We start from the raw sequence: 17,305 nt of genomic DNA, 5'->3' as shown, positions 1-17,305 counted from the left end.
AGGTTCGGTTTCCACTAGCATTGTATGCAATTCCACATGGCACGGACGCCGAAGAAGTGCGTCCCTCGCCAATGCGACATTGTCGATAATTAGCAATTCAAGGTCGATGGGTCCAAACATGCAACAAACCTCAAATACGAGGTGAGATAATGTTGCACAAGACGAAAGCACAGCAGGAGAAACAGGACAAGTGGAATTAAGTGAGGACTGATATCCTGCATGTAGTAGGAAAAAGAAAAAAAAAAAAAAAAGACAATAATCAAATACGCTCGATGATGGAAAGTTGGGTGTGCAAATGTGAAGAAATGCGAGGGGTGCAAAAAATCAACTTAGCATCTCTTGGTTTCGATCCAAGGACCTCCGGGTTATGAGCCCGGCGCGCTTCCCCTGCGCCAAGATGCTTTCTTTAGTTGATGACTGAAATCCTTTTATCAGAATACTAGTAGGGTACTGCTGGGCTTATGTGACATTGTGAACCAGATCTCGTCACTGACCAGATGTAGTTGTTGCTTATGGGTGCCAGAAGGTTGCCTATGGTGGTTGGCGGGCTATTGCAGGATTGGTATCAATCAAACATGAACAAACGTTTGGGGGGCAACGTACGGGTAGGCAACGAACGATTTCATTCCAGTCACACATTTAGTTGGTACCGAACGAGACAATGAGACAAAAGAACCCGATTCTAGAACCTCACCCAGCCGGCATCTTGTTTCCAGTGCAACAGGCTATTATCAGTCGTTGCCGGTGATACCATTTGACAAATTGCTGTCGCTGACGCCGGTCTAAGCGTGCGTGTGACGGGGAACGGACGGAGACTCTTCCGCAACATATATCCAGCTTCTTCAGGATGTGCACGAACGAGCGTGCACTTCACTCGTCTTCTTGTGACTGACTGACTGTTTGTCTGACGACTACTAATCTCAAATACCGTGCCAACGTCACAGGATTGCTTGTACACATAGCAGCAGCAGCAGCAGCAGCAACAGCGGCCTAGCCGCGAACATCTCAGTTGGCCGCCTTGGTGAAATGGTGAGACCTGTGGCGGGTGAGAAAGGCTCGGTTGGCTAGGCAAAAGAGAGAAAAAAGAAAACGAAACGTGAGACTTGCGAAATCATCATTCATCTCAAATCACCCGAGCAATGCTCACTCTCACTCACGCTTCCATGCCACTAGCTAGTTCAAACGGAAAGGGCAGAGACATAAAAACGAATACCGTTCACAATGTTCCACATACCCGTCGTTCCCCTCCTATTCAGGGGAAAGAACGGCAGTCAGGCTCTCTTCTGAGATACGACGAAAGCGGCAATGATGGATGCCGACGACTTGTTCGCTTTCGGTCCCTCGCAATATGCGTGCGCGCCCGCTTGCGATGCCCGCAGGTTACAGTACATACCGCTCCGTACCTTGGAAATTACTGTGTATACATACCTAGATTCCAGATCAAGTTGGCCACCGCAGCCCGATTTCGAGATTCCTTTCGCCGGGTGGGTTGGTTCATCGAGTCAGGAAGAGCGGGCGGCCTTACGTCGTCCGGTCGTCGATCGGCGCCGTCGTCTGGTAGGAGACAATGATAGCGTAAGGAGTTGGCTGGGCTGTGCTGGTGCTGTGCGTAATGATGCGCAGCCAAGGTACGGTAGATGGCGACGGAAGATCTATTCGTAGCTTCTTTTTGCGGAGCCCCTCTCCCCATTGCGCAGCAAGCCCATCATCAATCGCCAAGGAGCAGTAGATCGCCAACAGAGATGGGGCATTTCCGTTTTCCCTCTTACGCACGCTGAAAGAAGCGAGCGAGGTGGCTGACGCGCTGTGTGGAAAGAAGGCTCAGCACATGAAGCAACTCAGGGGCTGCTGGCTGGCAGGCAGAAAGTTCGGTTGGTGGTGTGGCACAAACAAACTGTTCTCCTCCGTTGCACGCTCACTCACTTGGCCAGAAGAACGAATGGATATGGATGGAAAGAAAGAAGTACTCGCTAACACCTGCGAATAAGCATCTCTCAGCTCGGTTAGCATATCATCGAATCGCTGGCCTGTCTTCTCTCTTGGTTGCATCATATGGGCGAACCCGGATCATGCGGACGACGATTCCGTCACATCTGCCTCTTTTTCCCTCCCTCTCTGCCTCGTGTAAGCCGCGGGTGCGTAGTTTCGCCGCTCCCTCGAAGGGGGCGGCGCGCGCTATTTCAAATGGATGGATGCAGGGCGGGGGGTGGTCATTTTAGTTACATGTAGCTGTGTGAGCACGTTATGTAGACCAAGCTGGGAGTTAGGGATCTGCTATGGAAAGGCCTGAAAAGGGAGGGGTTGTCCGTCCGCCGGCGCGTTTGCTTGTTTGAGAGGATGGGCCAATTTTTCTTGTTACCTCCATCTGGATGTACGGCTGGACCTCCTCGTTGCCAATCCGGTCAGGGAATGGGGTAGGTAGTGCCGGTAGGGAGGAGCAAAAGATTGAAGAAGAAGAAAAAATGATGGATAGTGGTGTCCACAAGGAAGGGACGGACGGACGACTACTGGCGTCTGATAAGACATTTTCTTACGCAGACCGACCGATCGCTGTAGGTTTACTAGGTAGTCCGTAGTGGCAGGCCGAGTATTGGCCCAGACAGCAGCCGACGGGAAAGGGGAGGGAGTGTATATTGCAGGGCGGTACATTGCGACAATCCCCGTGTCAAACTGGAAGGATGTACCTAAGATGCTGCGAAACCGTTTGGGCGTGTGCGGTGTCGAACGGGACGGGTATTAGTCGGGCGGGACCGCGGGCGTGGAAACGACAGCATCCGATGGGATTGTGAAATTCACCACTACTGTACATACCGCCACTACTCCAGTGTGTATGTGTGCGTGTGCGTGATATTGTTCGTATCGTCAGTTTGATGCTGCGTTGCGTTACCTGCTTCTGCCAGGATCATACAAGTATAACTGTGTAAATGGGCGAATGGGGAGGCATGTATGTACCAGACAGGGGTGGCCAGGCGGGCGCTGTTGTCAAGGGACTCAAGTCATTCAAGTCCAGGGCTCGGTTTGGGAATTGGAGAAAAATTGCAGGCCACAGTGCCGTTGGACGGTACGGTGGTAGTACCGCGAGAACCCCGCAGGGCCGTTCCCAATCCGCTGGTGAGGAGAAAGTGAGAGAGAGGTCTGGAAAACGAACTTCTTCGTTCCGCCTGGAACAATCGTCTCAAACCACCCAATCAATCCATCCATTCATTGGTGGGGAGGGGGGAGAAAGATGTGATCAGCGTGCACCTTGGTGTAAGAGTAAAGTACGAAGGAAGGCAGGGAAAGGGAAAGACACGAGGCGACAGGGGAGAAGAGCGAAAAGCCGATCTAAGCCTATCGAGGAAGTATCTGGCCTACCCTCTGATTGGATGGCGGCGATCTCGAAAAACATATACTGCTACCTATCTTCACTACTGCCAATGTTGCCCAATATCAGAGAGCGATATATGATTACAGATTTGGCGGACCTGTTTTAGGTACAGTGTGCGCAGATGGATCTGCTAATAATAGTCGGTCGAGGTTTCGTGACGGCCCGGTTGTGTTCATTTTTAGGTATTCAAAAACACAACCTCCCTGACTTGCTGGCTTGGTGGACAGCGGAGGCGAGGTTGCCTTGTTCCCGTGAATAGAGTCAGTCAGTCGGCCGATCAATGTCTGGGCAAAAGGGACAAGCACGTTCAAATGTCGTAAGGATGGTATTCAGGCGAGAAAGGAGCCCCTCCCCACCGACCGGCGGCAGGTGGTCATCAGCTTTGCGATGCCGATACCCAATTTACACCAGACTACTGCTACTTACATACGACCCTGACCTTGCTCCCTGCTCGTTTGTACCGAGAGCTTACGGTGTGGCTGACATGACAGATGGAACTTCACCCTGACGAGAGAAGGGCCAGTGGCCAAGAGTTCCCTTGAGACGAACAACGCCGCTTATTAGTCGTTGGCTGATAGGCCCCCCTAAGAATATAGCTCGAATCCTTAACGCCGCGGTAAGAATTTCGACCGCCCGGCAGAGGAGTTGGGCATTGGGGGCCAGGATGCCGACGGGGTTTTCTCTCCATCGATCAGCTAGAGTGACTCTCACTTGTTGTCGTCGTTGTTGTCATTGGGAAGTAGCATCGACGATCTGGCCATCTGGTGTGATATCGGCTCCTTTGTTTCGATCGGTAGGTGCGACACTTCACCAATCTACCTATGCCGCTTCTGCCCAACAGCTACGCGCGGCATCGTCCAAGGAAGGAAGGGCGCGCGGCAACTCTCGAGTCTCTGGGAAGCCGTCATCCCCTAAGCTATCTATCCATCCCCCCACGGCCCACGGGGAACAGTTCCCCGGTGCAGTTGGTCCGAGGCTGGGCTGGGTGCTAAATTGTCCACGGCTGAAACCATCGGCACAGCCAGGTTCTACGAGCGAGGAGCAAGTGAGCAGCAGGGCCTACTCACCAGTTCACCAATGTCTGTGTTATGTGCCGAGCATTCTGCTGCAGGTTTCAGTCGTCCAAGCCAGTCAACTGGCGCCGGTTGCGACTCGGCTTTGATGTGGCGGGCTTCGGGATGCGCAAGGGTGCTGTGCTGCTGACGGCAATATATTATGGCTGATGCGTGTAAGTACATACCTGCTCCGGCCGTGTAATGGACCAGCCCCATTTCTATATTGTTGCATGGATGCTTGTGTGTATCGGGCATGCTTGCTGTATGTAAATCAATTCGCGACAGTCTGAACTCGTGATGGTGACGCAAGTCCCGGATGGAGACAGTGGTGGAAGGAAGGTGAAAAAAAAAAAAAAAAAAGGTTGCCAATTTGCTTTGCTCCTAATCGCACCGCGTCGTGATGGGTAACCCATCATGGTGCGTTTTTGAGTTTGAAACTGTGGTGAGAGACTGAATCAGCTCTTTGCTGTCAAAGTCGGCACTGTAGGTGGTCTGTAAGTAGTAGTCGGCCTGGGCAACTCGTTTGGGAAGATTGCCCACTTGGTCGCTCGACGCACGCTTCAGAGATATGTGCGTAAGATTACCAAACCATCCGTAGTAGATTTGGGGACAAGATCGGCCGGGCCCTCTTGTTTGTAAATCTGCACTACGACACCACGGAATGTTCGAACGACGTAGCAGCAGTGTACATGGTTTACTGTGTTCATCATAGGTCAGTATTTCGGGCAGACGCTACAGTACCTATCGCTCACCACCCCTCTAGCCCCTGCCCCCCCAGCACAGCTTGTGTGCATGTGTGTTGCGTTGTTGGGGACGGTCGGCCTGCCGTCGCCTAAAGCCGACAGGAATCAAGAAAAACAAGGGCTTCTAAAGTTGGCTCCAGGCCGAGACGCCAGGCGATGGACCCCCGTTCGTCCCGGAGCGAGGGTCAAAAATAATCAAAAAAGAGGGTGATATCACCTGTCGTTCTGACACCGGGCGTCCCTCATGCAGGAAGGCCCTCATGCAACGAGTCATTGGCAGCTGAAAAATTAGAGCGGTGGTGAGTGACTAGGATAGGATCCGAATGATATCGTCCACCTTCTATCAAAATCCTTGGGAGGCAGAGAGGGGCTTTTCTCTCTCTTTCGTAGTGTTTCCCGTTAGATCGGCACGCGGGAGAGGTCGGTGCGGATGATACTGACTGTATCACTCAGAGGAGCGAGAGAGCCGGGCCCAGAAGGGGCCAATCAGATGATCGAGAGGCAAGACGCTTCTGCGCCTATTCGTTAACCCTTTCCCCAGCGGACCAATCCAAGTGATGGGAGTATGCGGATGCATCAGCAAGTGTTGCTTATTGCTGGTGGTTTCTAGCAGAGCACAGGGCAAACACCTAATAATAAGACCTGCGCACGCTACCGACCGACCTACGGGCTACAGGCTACTACGCCGCTTGGTTGGATCAATTGAAGGAATGCCTGACTGCAACGGTACCTCTCCTCCATCTTACTACGGTGGGAAGTAGCGCGCGACGTACTGTACCTGGAGCCCTGGAGGACCTTAAGGCAATCCGGCGAGCGTAGGGAAAACTCTGTTAACGACACACCCCCATACCCCGGACCGCACTCAAGCCACAGTGCCAGAAGGTGCAGGGGTGCAAGGGAATCAGCAGCGAATGAAACAAGTTCACTATCACGAGTCTAGACTGCCGGGTGCATTTCCGTGGCTCTCAGGTCGAGACAGTCAACGGCATGGACCTAGTCCTGGACCTGGACTTGGATGATGAAGTAATCTCTTGCTGGGCAGATCGCGCCCTACTCAGTCGAGCTCAGTAATGCTCATGCAACCACAGCAACAGCTCCGTGCATGCATGACGAGATGCTATTTCCAGCGACAAACCCAAGGTCTTGCAAGTTGGAAACATGTTGAAGGGGGGGGGTTGTGGCGCGTCAATAGTAGTCAGTGTTAGTTAGTAGTAGTTGCTGCTGCGGCAGGTGGCGGAGAGGATTTCCATGCTGCTGTGACTGCTGCTACCCTGTCTCCCACCTGGTTTGTGACAAGGGGTCAAAAACCGGATCCCCTACAGGTACTTCTGTGCTAAGAGGGGCTGTACCGACCTACGGGCCTCGACAACTGCTGTTTGGGCGGGTGATGATGCTGCCGCTGAAAAGAATGGAATCCATTCAATCAAATCCACCGACCACTCCTTGTAACTCAAGGCAGGCATGATCATCACGACATTCCGAAAACCTGCCCCAACCCTGCAAACGTCCACCTCGAGCACCACACCTGGAATTATTTCATACGATGCTAGCGGCTGACCGACAATGGGCGGGCAATGCAACCGACATCCATAACATGCAAACTTACAAATGCCCGCCATTTGGTAATCCCGACTAACGGGCAACATACGTACATCATACACACGCTACGACACAGGGGAACCGGCTAGCACTTAGTAGTAGAACAAAAGGGTGAAGATGCATCAGGAGCGGTACTGCTGTCCTACTTGAGAGCAATCACGATTGCTATCAGGTATACGTACATTGACGGCATATATATCTTGCTCCTGTCGGCCTCGTGAGCCTATCAGAGGCCAGCTACCGGGCGCCCCTCCGGTAAGGTAGGCAGGCAATATATCAGAACACCTTAGGCCCTGTACATTAAACACTTTGGATTCCTGGCCGGTATGGGCGCTGAAACGCATGAGTGTCAAAGAAGGGCACGATGTGATTGGCTGCCCCATTACCAAATCGGGAACTTCGAGGGCAACTTGGCCGAGGATTCGATAAGCACCGAGCTATTAGGTTTGGGGTTCTCCTTCCGAGTCAAGAGCCAAAAATTGATTGTATCGAGACACGAGGGTAGAGTCCCACCGAGGCAGAAAAAGGAATGCAATATACAATGTAGTAGTTGCCTTGGGCGCATGCCTTATGCAATGATGACTGACTTTGAGCATTCGTCAACCATTGGTCGTGGAACCATGACCGAGGTTTTTTTTTTTTTTTTTTCTCCTTTGATTAGCGATCGCCTTTCCCAGAGCCTAGCCAGCGGGTCTGGATGCGTATCTCAATCGGCGCGAGAGGAGAAAGATTCGCATGTTGCAGGCATCATGTCAATACGTACACGGACGTAGGTCATCGTAGTGGTAGTAGATTACGACCGACGAAACGAGGCCTGTATGCAAGTACGATGTGGTGACTCTAACCTAGAAGGAGAAGAGCCACCTCGTGTCTTGCCTGGCCTAGCCGACCAACCAACCTCGCACTCGTGATATCCAAGACCAGATTCCGGGTATCAAAACCAGCGAATACACCAAAAACACCCTGTCCGTCCAAATGGAGACGTCGGTGGTTTAGTTGGGCCATGGGTTTGATTGGCCAGTCAGAGTAGCAAGCGGACAATGACGGCGCCGCGCACCTACCAAATACATTAACAGACTTTTCCTCTATTTTACCCTTATTTTCAAACAAGGCAACAGGCTATCTGCATATCTCCCGCCAAAGATGGTGGTGCTTGAGAGTGCGAGTGGAATTAGCCGTTCCATGGTCCATGGGTCAGCCTGACTGACTTGCTGCTGCTATCAAATACTGTAGTAGTAGGTAGGGAGTGAGGCGCGCGCTTTCGCCGGTCTGCCTGTCGTCGTCTGGCCCGTTCTATTACTGGCTGGGCCTTCTCGGAGCAGTACTGTATGTACGTTCGATTTCGATTTAGATCCAGCTTTGATTGATCGAAAGGGAGGGCAGCCAAGCAGGGTACTTACGCATACTGTATGCCGCCGCGAAAACGCCAATGGGCATGCAGGCAGTATCATCCTCCGGTTATCATCAGGAGATATTAAGAAGACTCATCAGCTTAAAGATGACGCCAAGGTTGTATGCGTATGGACCCTGGCGGCGGCGGCGGAGCTGGCAAAGGAGATGCCGTGAATGCGCGCATCTTCGAACTCTCTTTTCTGTCCCTTACGCGTGGATCTCTTTTTTGCATCGTCACGCCCACTTGCAGGCATGTAAGAACAAGATCTTTCTCCTTGACCGACAAGATTATTAATAATGGGATGGTCACGGTCGTATCATCATCCGCCAGCCTTTATTTTCCCCTCATCAATGAATCCTTTTTCGATCCATTTCATCATGCCTGCCGGTACTAATGGGCTCCTCCGGTGGATGGACTGTTATGGATATGGATATCAATGGATATGGAGATGGATTGGCCTTGCTTGGAATTGTCGGAGATTCATAGCAATTCATAGCATAACACCTAAGCAAGCAGCGGTGGGCACTCCGATATGAATCGGGGCGAGAAAAGCCCTTCCTGGATTGGCAGTTAATTGCCCTGCCTGCCTAATCCGCTACACTACGCTGGTCGCTGGGCTGGTCACAAGGGCAAACCTGCGACTTACACATACTTCGTCCGTCCTTGTGTCTCGTGCGCAGCCGCGTTCCCAATTTGTTTCCGGCCGGTTTGCGGGTGCACGCAGCGCCAGAGACACGTTTACTGAAAAGGTAAGACCGGAATGCCCTTTTCCTTCCCCCTTCCCCCTCTATCCTTACCACCACCCCCTTGCCTAATGTCATGGCATTGGCAGCAGCAGCAGGCGGCGGTGGTGCCGCAGCGCAGCGCCCCTCATCATCAGACGAGACGGAGTGATGAACATGAACCAAGCGAGCTCTCGTACGCACTAACGCTTTGCTGTTTGTGGCCGCCTCCACGAAAAAACGAGCCAGGTAGTCCGTAGTAGGTTGCAATCAGGACAACAACACAATAATCCATCGCCCACACAGGGCCCCATGTTTCAACCCATCGATTGATGACAGTGAGCCAGCATGGAACCTTGAATACGGGAAAAGGAGGCATGACGACGGACGGACGTGTAGGAGGGAAAAGCGCTATCTGTCTCATATGTACCAGATTGTCTTGGGCACGATGCACAGCCGGTCGGGCAAGGGCCTAATGGGCCCAAGCCTGGCAAACCCAGCACACCCAGCACACCCAGCCAGCCTACAGCCGCGCTGCGAGTGGCCCTGTAGCACAGTATCAAGTTGGCGCATACGTGCACTATATCGGTCTTTTGTGGCCCTCGGCAACTCATAGCTACATGTCCTGTGCGCAGGCATCTATTCAATATGCCTTCTCCTCTCATTTGTCTTAGGCAACTATACGCAAGGAATGAATACAAACAATTTTGATTTGCCGACAAATTGCAGCCTGGGCACTACGCTTTTGTTGTTGTTCCTACTTATGTGTTTTTGCCCGTCTCGTGTATAGATTCCGAAGTGGTATTGAACATCCACATAACCTAAATTGAGGGCCGGGGTTTCGCCCATTCCGTCAGGATACCACGTAGTTCCTGGGTTGTTGAGCCGAGCCTTCCATGAAATCCACGATTGCCAGTTGATGAGTGTTTTATTTTATTTTAGACCAAGCGCCGTCAGAATGGGCTGGCGTGGCCTGGGTTCAATGTTGCCAGTAAAGTGGTGGCAGGTATTTTGGCTTATGACCGGGGGTCTCGGATTGGAAACACATACCAGACTGACTGCTGCCCACTGCAGTTCTCAGCGGCTGTCTATACGTACAGTGTGTACATAGTGCGCATCCCTTTCTTCGTTCGCAGCCCGATGGGCGAGACGATTGATCAGGGGTGTGCAATGTGTCGCGCGCGTCTGGTCTGGTCTAGAGGCCCTCCCGGACGTGCCATTGATACATCTGACCTGCAACCACTTTACACCAGCGTGGTCATCGACACGTCGCGTGTTCGGGTCGATGATTGCCATGGCATGGAAACCGGTCGTAATGAAAAATGCGCCCCATACCTATACTACGGAGTACTGCCAGATGTACCCTCAATTACATGAATCGGCGCGAGCGGGAACCGGCGAGGTGAATGAAACTCGAGGCTATCAATCGTTCACTTTTTTTTTTGCCCTTTCATCGCGCATTACGTGGGGACCATTATTCCCTGTCCACTCTGGACGCAAACCCGCATCCTTGACGAACGGCGGCCGGAGGCAGAGGCTAGAAAACTAGAGGCAATAATTAACCCCGGAATTGCGAGTTTTCTCTCACACACGATCCATCTCGCTTGCTGGCCGGTGGTTTGATTGATGGTCTCAACTTGCTTTGCTGATATGCCGCCGTGATGCTTTCCCCCCTACCTACCCTACCTACCCCTCCCCTCCATCACACACGCACACACACGTCCCAATACGGCATGTACATTCAATAGGTAGACCATCAGGTTTCTTTTGCCACTGCCGTGTAGGATAGGACGGGACTCCTCTGGGCGCGCGCAGCGTTTGACCTCGCCAATCCAAAGTTTCGTGTTTCCACCTTTCGGTCGGTCGGGGGGTGGTCCAACATTGCATGGTAGACCGGCAACGCAGCCTGTATGTACTGTGCCCATTTTTGCCAAAAGGCTTCTTCAAGCTCTACGTTGGGCATACGCCTGGATCATGAAGCATGTGTGTAGGTATGATACGTGTGTGTATGTGCGCGTGTGAGTGTGCGTGTGAGTAGGCAGGCATGTGTACTAACCAACCACTGTTTCTTTCCTTGTGCGGGCGGGCGCCTCGTCAATGTCCCACAGCCAGAGAGGCAATTTACTTACCCCGGCTCTGCAAGCCCCAGCAAGCATTGCTCAGGCGGTCACAGGTGTGTAGGTATGCAGTGATGATTGAACCCGAACAGGCTTCATGTTGACTGGGCTGGACCGGACTGGATGAACGGCCGACGCACTGCCCTGGCCATGTCCGCCGATGGTAGCATATACCACCACTATCCTTGGTCCTTGCAGCACCAGCAGCAGGGAAAGGCGGCATGGGGCCGTGTGGTTGATGGGCTCATGGGCCACACACACACATCTCGCACACAAACAACCTTAGCAAGCAGCCTTGCCCGACACTTGACTATCTTCGCTGTTGCAGCTGCTGCTTACTGCACCGATGCTGGCTGGCTGGTTGGCCTAATAGGTCGGGCGGACTGACAGCCAACCTGGCCCTAGTCGGTTCGATGATTGATCCTGAACCCTTTTCCCTCATCCAACAACCACACAGTTCTGAAAACAGTGTGCCATGCCGCCCCCTTTGAACATGCATCAAGGCTAGGAAGACTCCAGGCTAGGCTGGCATTGCCTGGTCAGCAGTGTCTGGCTTTTGCTCTGATGGGCTGCGCACCGCACTACACTATTACAAGCAATACTCCGCTTCCTGCACTGCATGTGCCTAAGCTAGCTGAAAATAACAAATCGCTACGAGGATGCCGGACGGAAATCCTCGTCTCGCTCGGCGCTCACAATTCCATGATCAACCTGGGAGGTAGCAAGTATGGAGTTGGGGGCTTGTTTTTTATGGTCGGTCAGTCGTTCATGATTTTTTTTTAATCGGCATTTTTTTACCCTTCCCCCTGTCGTCCCAGCCTGGAGTCCGCCTGGAGCCCAGCCTAAGCGACTACGAGGTGTAATGGCATGGTATGGCGAATGCACTAACATGTTCCCGGCTGGGGCTCTAAAACACCACTCCCCTCTCCCCAGCAGCAGCACAAGAGGAGGAGGCCCCAGTCCATGGAATCCACGTTTTTCTCGTCAGGCTTTGGGAAGCGGAGATACGATTGGTCGAAACCTTGGATGATCGAGAGTCGCAAAGCAAGTGTGCTAGGAACCACTTCGCTGCGCAAACCAAGCAACGCAAATCCCCGCCGATGAATCTTTTTTTTTCTCTTCCCATCTGCTGGGGCCGATGGATGGGCACTTGCAAAATCCATATTTCCAAGATTGACGGGGAGGGACCTCTGGCAAGTCTTGGACCATCGGTGAACTGAACTAGAGAGGCGTGCGTATGTGTATGTGTGTGTGTGTGTGTATGCGTATGTGTGTGTGTGCATAGGTACAAGTAGGTGTACGTGCAGTAACACACAACACACAGCACGGGAGTATGACGCTCCTCGGTTCTCGGTGATGCGATGCAAAGTAATAATTCGATGTTATTGAGAGTCTGTTCTAACTTCAGGCATTTTGACTTGCTTTGCTTTCGTTGTGTGTGGAATCCATACTTGAGCAAAGCCTGGGTTGGCTGGATGGATCTCGGTTTGATTGTGATTGTGCGCAGTTGTGTGTGTGTCGTTGGATGGATTGATTGGATGTATCAATGGATCTCTACACCACAGTCAGTACCTCCCTACTTCAGTACGCCTCCTGGTGCACTGCAAACGATGCAGCACCATTTCAATCCGTAGCCGTAGGTAGGATGTATCTACAACTACACCACACTTGCGAGGCATGGGCCCCTCTCCAAGGGAAACAAAAAAAGAACGAGTCCCTTTTTTTTATTAGGCATTATTTCCTTCTTCCTGCTTGTGCTAGATTAGTGGGTTTGTTCTCATTCTTGCTGTTCCGCAACACCAATTTCAAAGTGCGAGCGGTGATCCATCCACCAACGACACAACCAGTCGGGACTGGCCAGTCAGAGTCAGTCAATCCAGCCGAAACTAGCATGTCATGTCTATCTTCCGGTCGGTCGGTCATATTTGCGGTACGAGAGATGTATTGATTACATTGGACAGGTTACATGCTCCTCTGACCTGCCAACCTGACCACACACATACTTCCCCGACTAGGCTAGGTGCTACAAGCCTACAGCAGCCTACAGCCTACAGCCTACGTACAGTGCTGTAGTTGCAGGTACATCCGACATGGAAAGGACATTGACGAATCTCCATGCTCATTCATTACGCACACGCACGCAACGCACAAGCCCGTACGTTTGATATCCATCCATGCCAGAGAGAGACGCACTCATTTGGTCAATCAATCGTTCAATCAATTCCAATGAATTACGCACAGAGAGGTTGTTCGCTGCCGTAGCTGACTGGCCGGCTGGATGTACAAGTGGACATATGTACCGACAAGGGGAATTTGCCCGACCGGCACATGCAATACAGGAAACCACATAGGCCTTCGACATGCACATTTCATACCACACACACGCACACTATGTATCTGTCTGCCTTTCTGTGCCTCTTTCTCTCAACCACTCGAACCATTCCTCTGTCACTGCTGCTGCTCCTGTATGTGTGTCAATGTGTGTGTGTGTTGAGTGTTGTGGTGCTTGGCTTGTACCGGTAGCTCAGAAAGCAGCCGGAGGAGTACCGTACAGACACACCCCGCCCATCCAGCACCCAACTCAACTCAGTCCGATTGTACCGTACTTTCTGTCCCATCTCACCTTCCTCCACATGCCCACCCACTCCCACCCCCCAAGGTCACCCAATCAGGGCCGCCATCCTCCTAATTTCACCCCCCCTGGCTTTGACGTTGCCAATCACAGGCAAGCGTGGTTTCCAAAGAGCCATGCCGCTCTGCCTTCTCTTTCCCTCACGCACGCTTGCTTTCGCTCGCTCGCGTACAGTATTAGTACGGTACCCTCGCAGCACTAAAAACCAAAAACCTTCCTAGCAGGCCTGGGAGTCTGGGACTCACTTCCCCTCACTGTGACTTCCTCCGTTCCCCACTTGCCCTTCCACTTCCACCTCAACCCATGCCTGCCGCTCGACATACCAAGTACAGTAATACCCCTACACCCCTGGCCGAGGACTAATCCACGCAAAATTCGGTGGCAGTACTGATGACTCGCAGCCAAGCGTCCCCAAGCCCACTTTCGTTCACGCCCTCCCCATTCTTCGTACCCCCCCTCTCCACTCTGGCATCCCTCTGGCGAATCTCTTCAGACATGGGCAACGCCAGTCTCAATCCGGCTGATACCTAGAACATACGTAACTTATTAACGATTGTATATTATTCAATGAGCGCCCAAGTTCCAATTGCATCCGGTCTTCAGTTCAGGAACTCTTGCAAGTCCAAGGAATTTGAACCTCACTGTCATGAGTGCTTGTTCTTCGTGAAAGGCAAAGCCATTTTCTGTTTCTGCCATCATCCGTTGTAAACCCAACAACCATCCTCTTCCCGTTGCACCTTTTCGTCGACAAGCGCTGCAGCAACGAACCGCCCTCCCGATTCGATATATCTCCCACTCCGTAACCACACCCCCACCAACCAAAGGAGGAACCAGGAACGCGGAAACCAAAAGAGTCGAAACTGTTGAAGTCTCCTTCCTTTTCTGCCACTGCTACCACAGTTACTTAACTACCTCTGCTCCCCGCCGGCGTTGAATAACACCTCAGTCCGGCTTGTTCATGCTCGACATGGCTCATATATGACTTATTCGGATTCACCCATCAGACGACAATTGAGTCTTGCAGCATTCACTCTCGGCACCAAACCTGACCAATACAAGCAAGCCAGCTTGACCTGACGATTGATGAATGAAACAACCACCAAAGGGGAACAATACAACTCACGCCAATCTTGAGCATCCTCTTCCCGGGTTCTCGCCTTGAGCACCACCAATCCTTTACATCTAGAATATTTGAACTCTACCAGGGGTTTTGGTTTCTAGCTGTTCCTCATGTCTTCAGCCATCTCGATTATCGCCCGTCCATTCGTACCTCCATATCTCCCATCTCCAGTGGGATATCCGCAGTCACGAAGGCTCGTGCCTCCACCCTTGAGCTTGAAGAAGGTACAAGAGACGTCCGTGGCCGACGAAGCTGCCCTATATTCGGGCGGTCTTCGAACGCCCCCAGCTGAGGACGGCATGGGCACCACCTACCACCACAACCCGGTGCTTTCTTCGACGTACGACAGCCATGTTGCTTTGGCAAGACAACCCAACAGCCTGGTACAAGCCAGTCGCCCAGGCATGGTTCTCTGTGACGCCACGCTGAACCAGTTCTCGAAGAACCAGGCCCAGCAGCAACAGCAGCAACAACAACAGCAACCGCCTCAACATCTCTACCAAACGGCACCGCAACACCACCAGCAAAGCGTGCCGCATCTTCCGCAACCCTCACAGCAACCTCATCATGCCTCGGCCGTGGCATCAGTACCCGCCTGCCACTCGGGAGCTTCTCGCCATTCCACACGACCGTCGACACCATCCTCCACAAGATCAAGTCACGCACACTCGGAGGGAGGCACCGTCTCCCGCAGGGAATCCACCATGGTTATGCACAGTCTGCGCATGCCGAGCTGCATCAGCCCAAATGGCGGCAACCTGGATGACTTCGCTGCATTGGTAAGTAACTACCTGCCCCATATTTGCCTGGTATCCAACTAATGCTTTTGCAGATGACATGCTTCTTCTGGTTCGAGAACATGGAGACCATTCAGGCGGCCGAGGGCATGAAAGAGCACAACCCGAACGCATCGATACCTCCTTTGTCCTCGTACACGAGGCCTGATCGAGCTTACAAGAAATGGGTCAACACCATTCTATCGACGACCCAGGTCACCCAGAACGTGATCCTCCTGGCACTGCTTTTCGTGTACAGGCTGAAGAGCACCAACCCGAAAGTCAATGGTAGCCCTGGAAGCGAATACCGGCTCCTCACCGTGGCGCTTATGCTGGGAAACAAGTTCTTGGACGATAACACCTACACGAACAAGACCTGGGCTGAGGTGTCGGGTATAGCCGTTAAGGAGATCCACGTTATGGAGGTCGAGTTTCTGAGCAACATGCGATATGGTCTGTTGACTTCCAAGGAGCAGTGGGCGGAGTGGTTGGATAAGCTGGCGTGCTTCCACGACTACTGCGAGAAGGCCGAGCTGGCCGAGAGGGCTGCCGAGATGGCCGCCGCAAGACGAGCCATGCAACCGAACCTGCCGTCGCCGACCCACCGAACTTTCGCCTCTCCACTGCCTTCGCCCACCAGCATTCTGCCTACCAGCGTCATGCCCTCGATGCAAGGCACGCCCGCCTCGGTCCCAGCTTACTCACCAAGTGCAGCAGCCATTTACAACTCGAACCAGAGCTGGCCCGGTCAGTTCCAGCCTACGCCTGCGATGTCGCCCTTGGCCGCCAAGCCAAGCTTGAGCTTCAACGGAACCCGGAAGCGAAGTGTGGAAGCGACAGAATCTGTCGAGCCGGCGCCGAAGCGAGTAAACCGTCAATCAGTCGTGTCCATGCCTCCGCACGCGCGTCAATTGCCTAGTGGTGGCGTCGACCCCGCCCGCCTGCCTATGCCACACCTCACATTGGACACCAGCCAGACTGCCCCTGCTGCATACGTGCCGCCGCCCAACTATTCTCAGGGGCCCGTCTCCCTGCCGCCCCTGGGAGCCGGTGTTCGCGCTATGGCAACCGTCTATCCCAACGCGACCACCTGGGCTCCTCAGCCTCCCCTCATGGCTACTTGCGGACCTCAGACACCAGCTTACACAGCCCCTTCCAACTATGGAACTCCCACGAAGCGAACCAGCCCACGTGGCTTGACCGTCTACGGGTCCTCGCCTTTGGCCGAATCGTATGCCGGACACCATACCCCCATGTCCAATTCGCCATCGGTCTATCTTCAGCAGCGTAACAGCCCGTACAAGCCTCTGCGGCCTGTCAACACTCTCAACTATCCGCCACCTTCGATTCCCCTTTCCGAGTACCATTTGGGCTCTGCCCAGATGCACTATCAGCCGCTGGGTCGTCGCAACAATGTCCGCACTGGAATCGTGCCGGAATTCATGCCCGGCTACGGCAGTGGACGACCAACTCCCATGCCAGCGGCGCATGCGCTCCACCAGTATCACTCTTGAATGATACGCGTGTAGACGCCTACGTTACTTTTTGACTTTTTCTTTTTCCTTGTTATGTGCATGGCAACCGGCGTTCCAGAGAGGGTATATGAAATGGTTATTCTCACGGAATCCTGCTTTTGTTTTTCTTCAATTTTCAGCGACAGCATCGAGGGCATCTACGAGGCGTTTTTTCTTTTTCGGTAAATCCCAACGGTGGGATTTTGCAGCATGCATCACGAACATCTGAGGAGTTTACCGAGGAATTTGAGATACACACATTTTCGG

At 52.8% G+C, this 17,305-nt stretch overlaps 1 protein-coding gene across 1 annotated transcript; it reads left to right on the top strand.

Annotated features, from left to right (window-relative positions):
* Window positions 1-14,858: 14,858 nt before the first annotated feature.
* PG985_009987 (cyclin) lies at window positions 14,859-17,038 on the top strand (the record flags this gene model as incomplete). The annotated part of the gene is made up of 2 exons (XM_066829755.1): window positions 14,859-15,527; window positions 15,581-17,038. 2 exons carry the CDS (start codon window positions 14,859-14,861, stop codon window positions 17,036-17,038), a joined length of 2,127 nt encoding a protein of 708 aa, XP_066682145.1.
* Window positions 17,039-17,305: the final 267 nt, after the last annotated feature.

Source organism: Apiospora marii (genome assembly GCF_038362585.1).
Source record: "Apiospora marii strain CBS 49790 chromosome Unknown utg000006l_segment0_segment0, whole genome shotgun sequence".
Taxonomy (NCBI): Eukaryota; Fungi; Ascomycota; class Sordariomycetes; order Amphisphaeriales; family Apiosporaceae; genus Apiospora; species Apiospora marii.
This window is presented reverse-complemented; position numbering and strand designations above follow the sequence as displayed.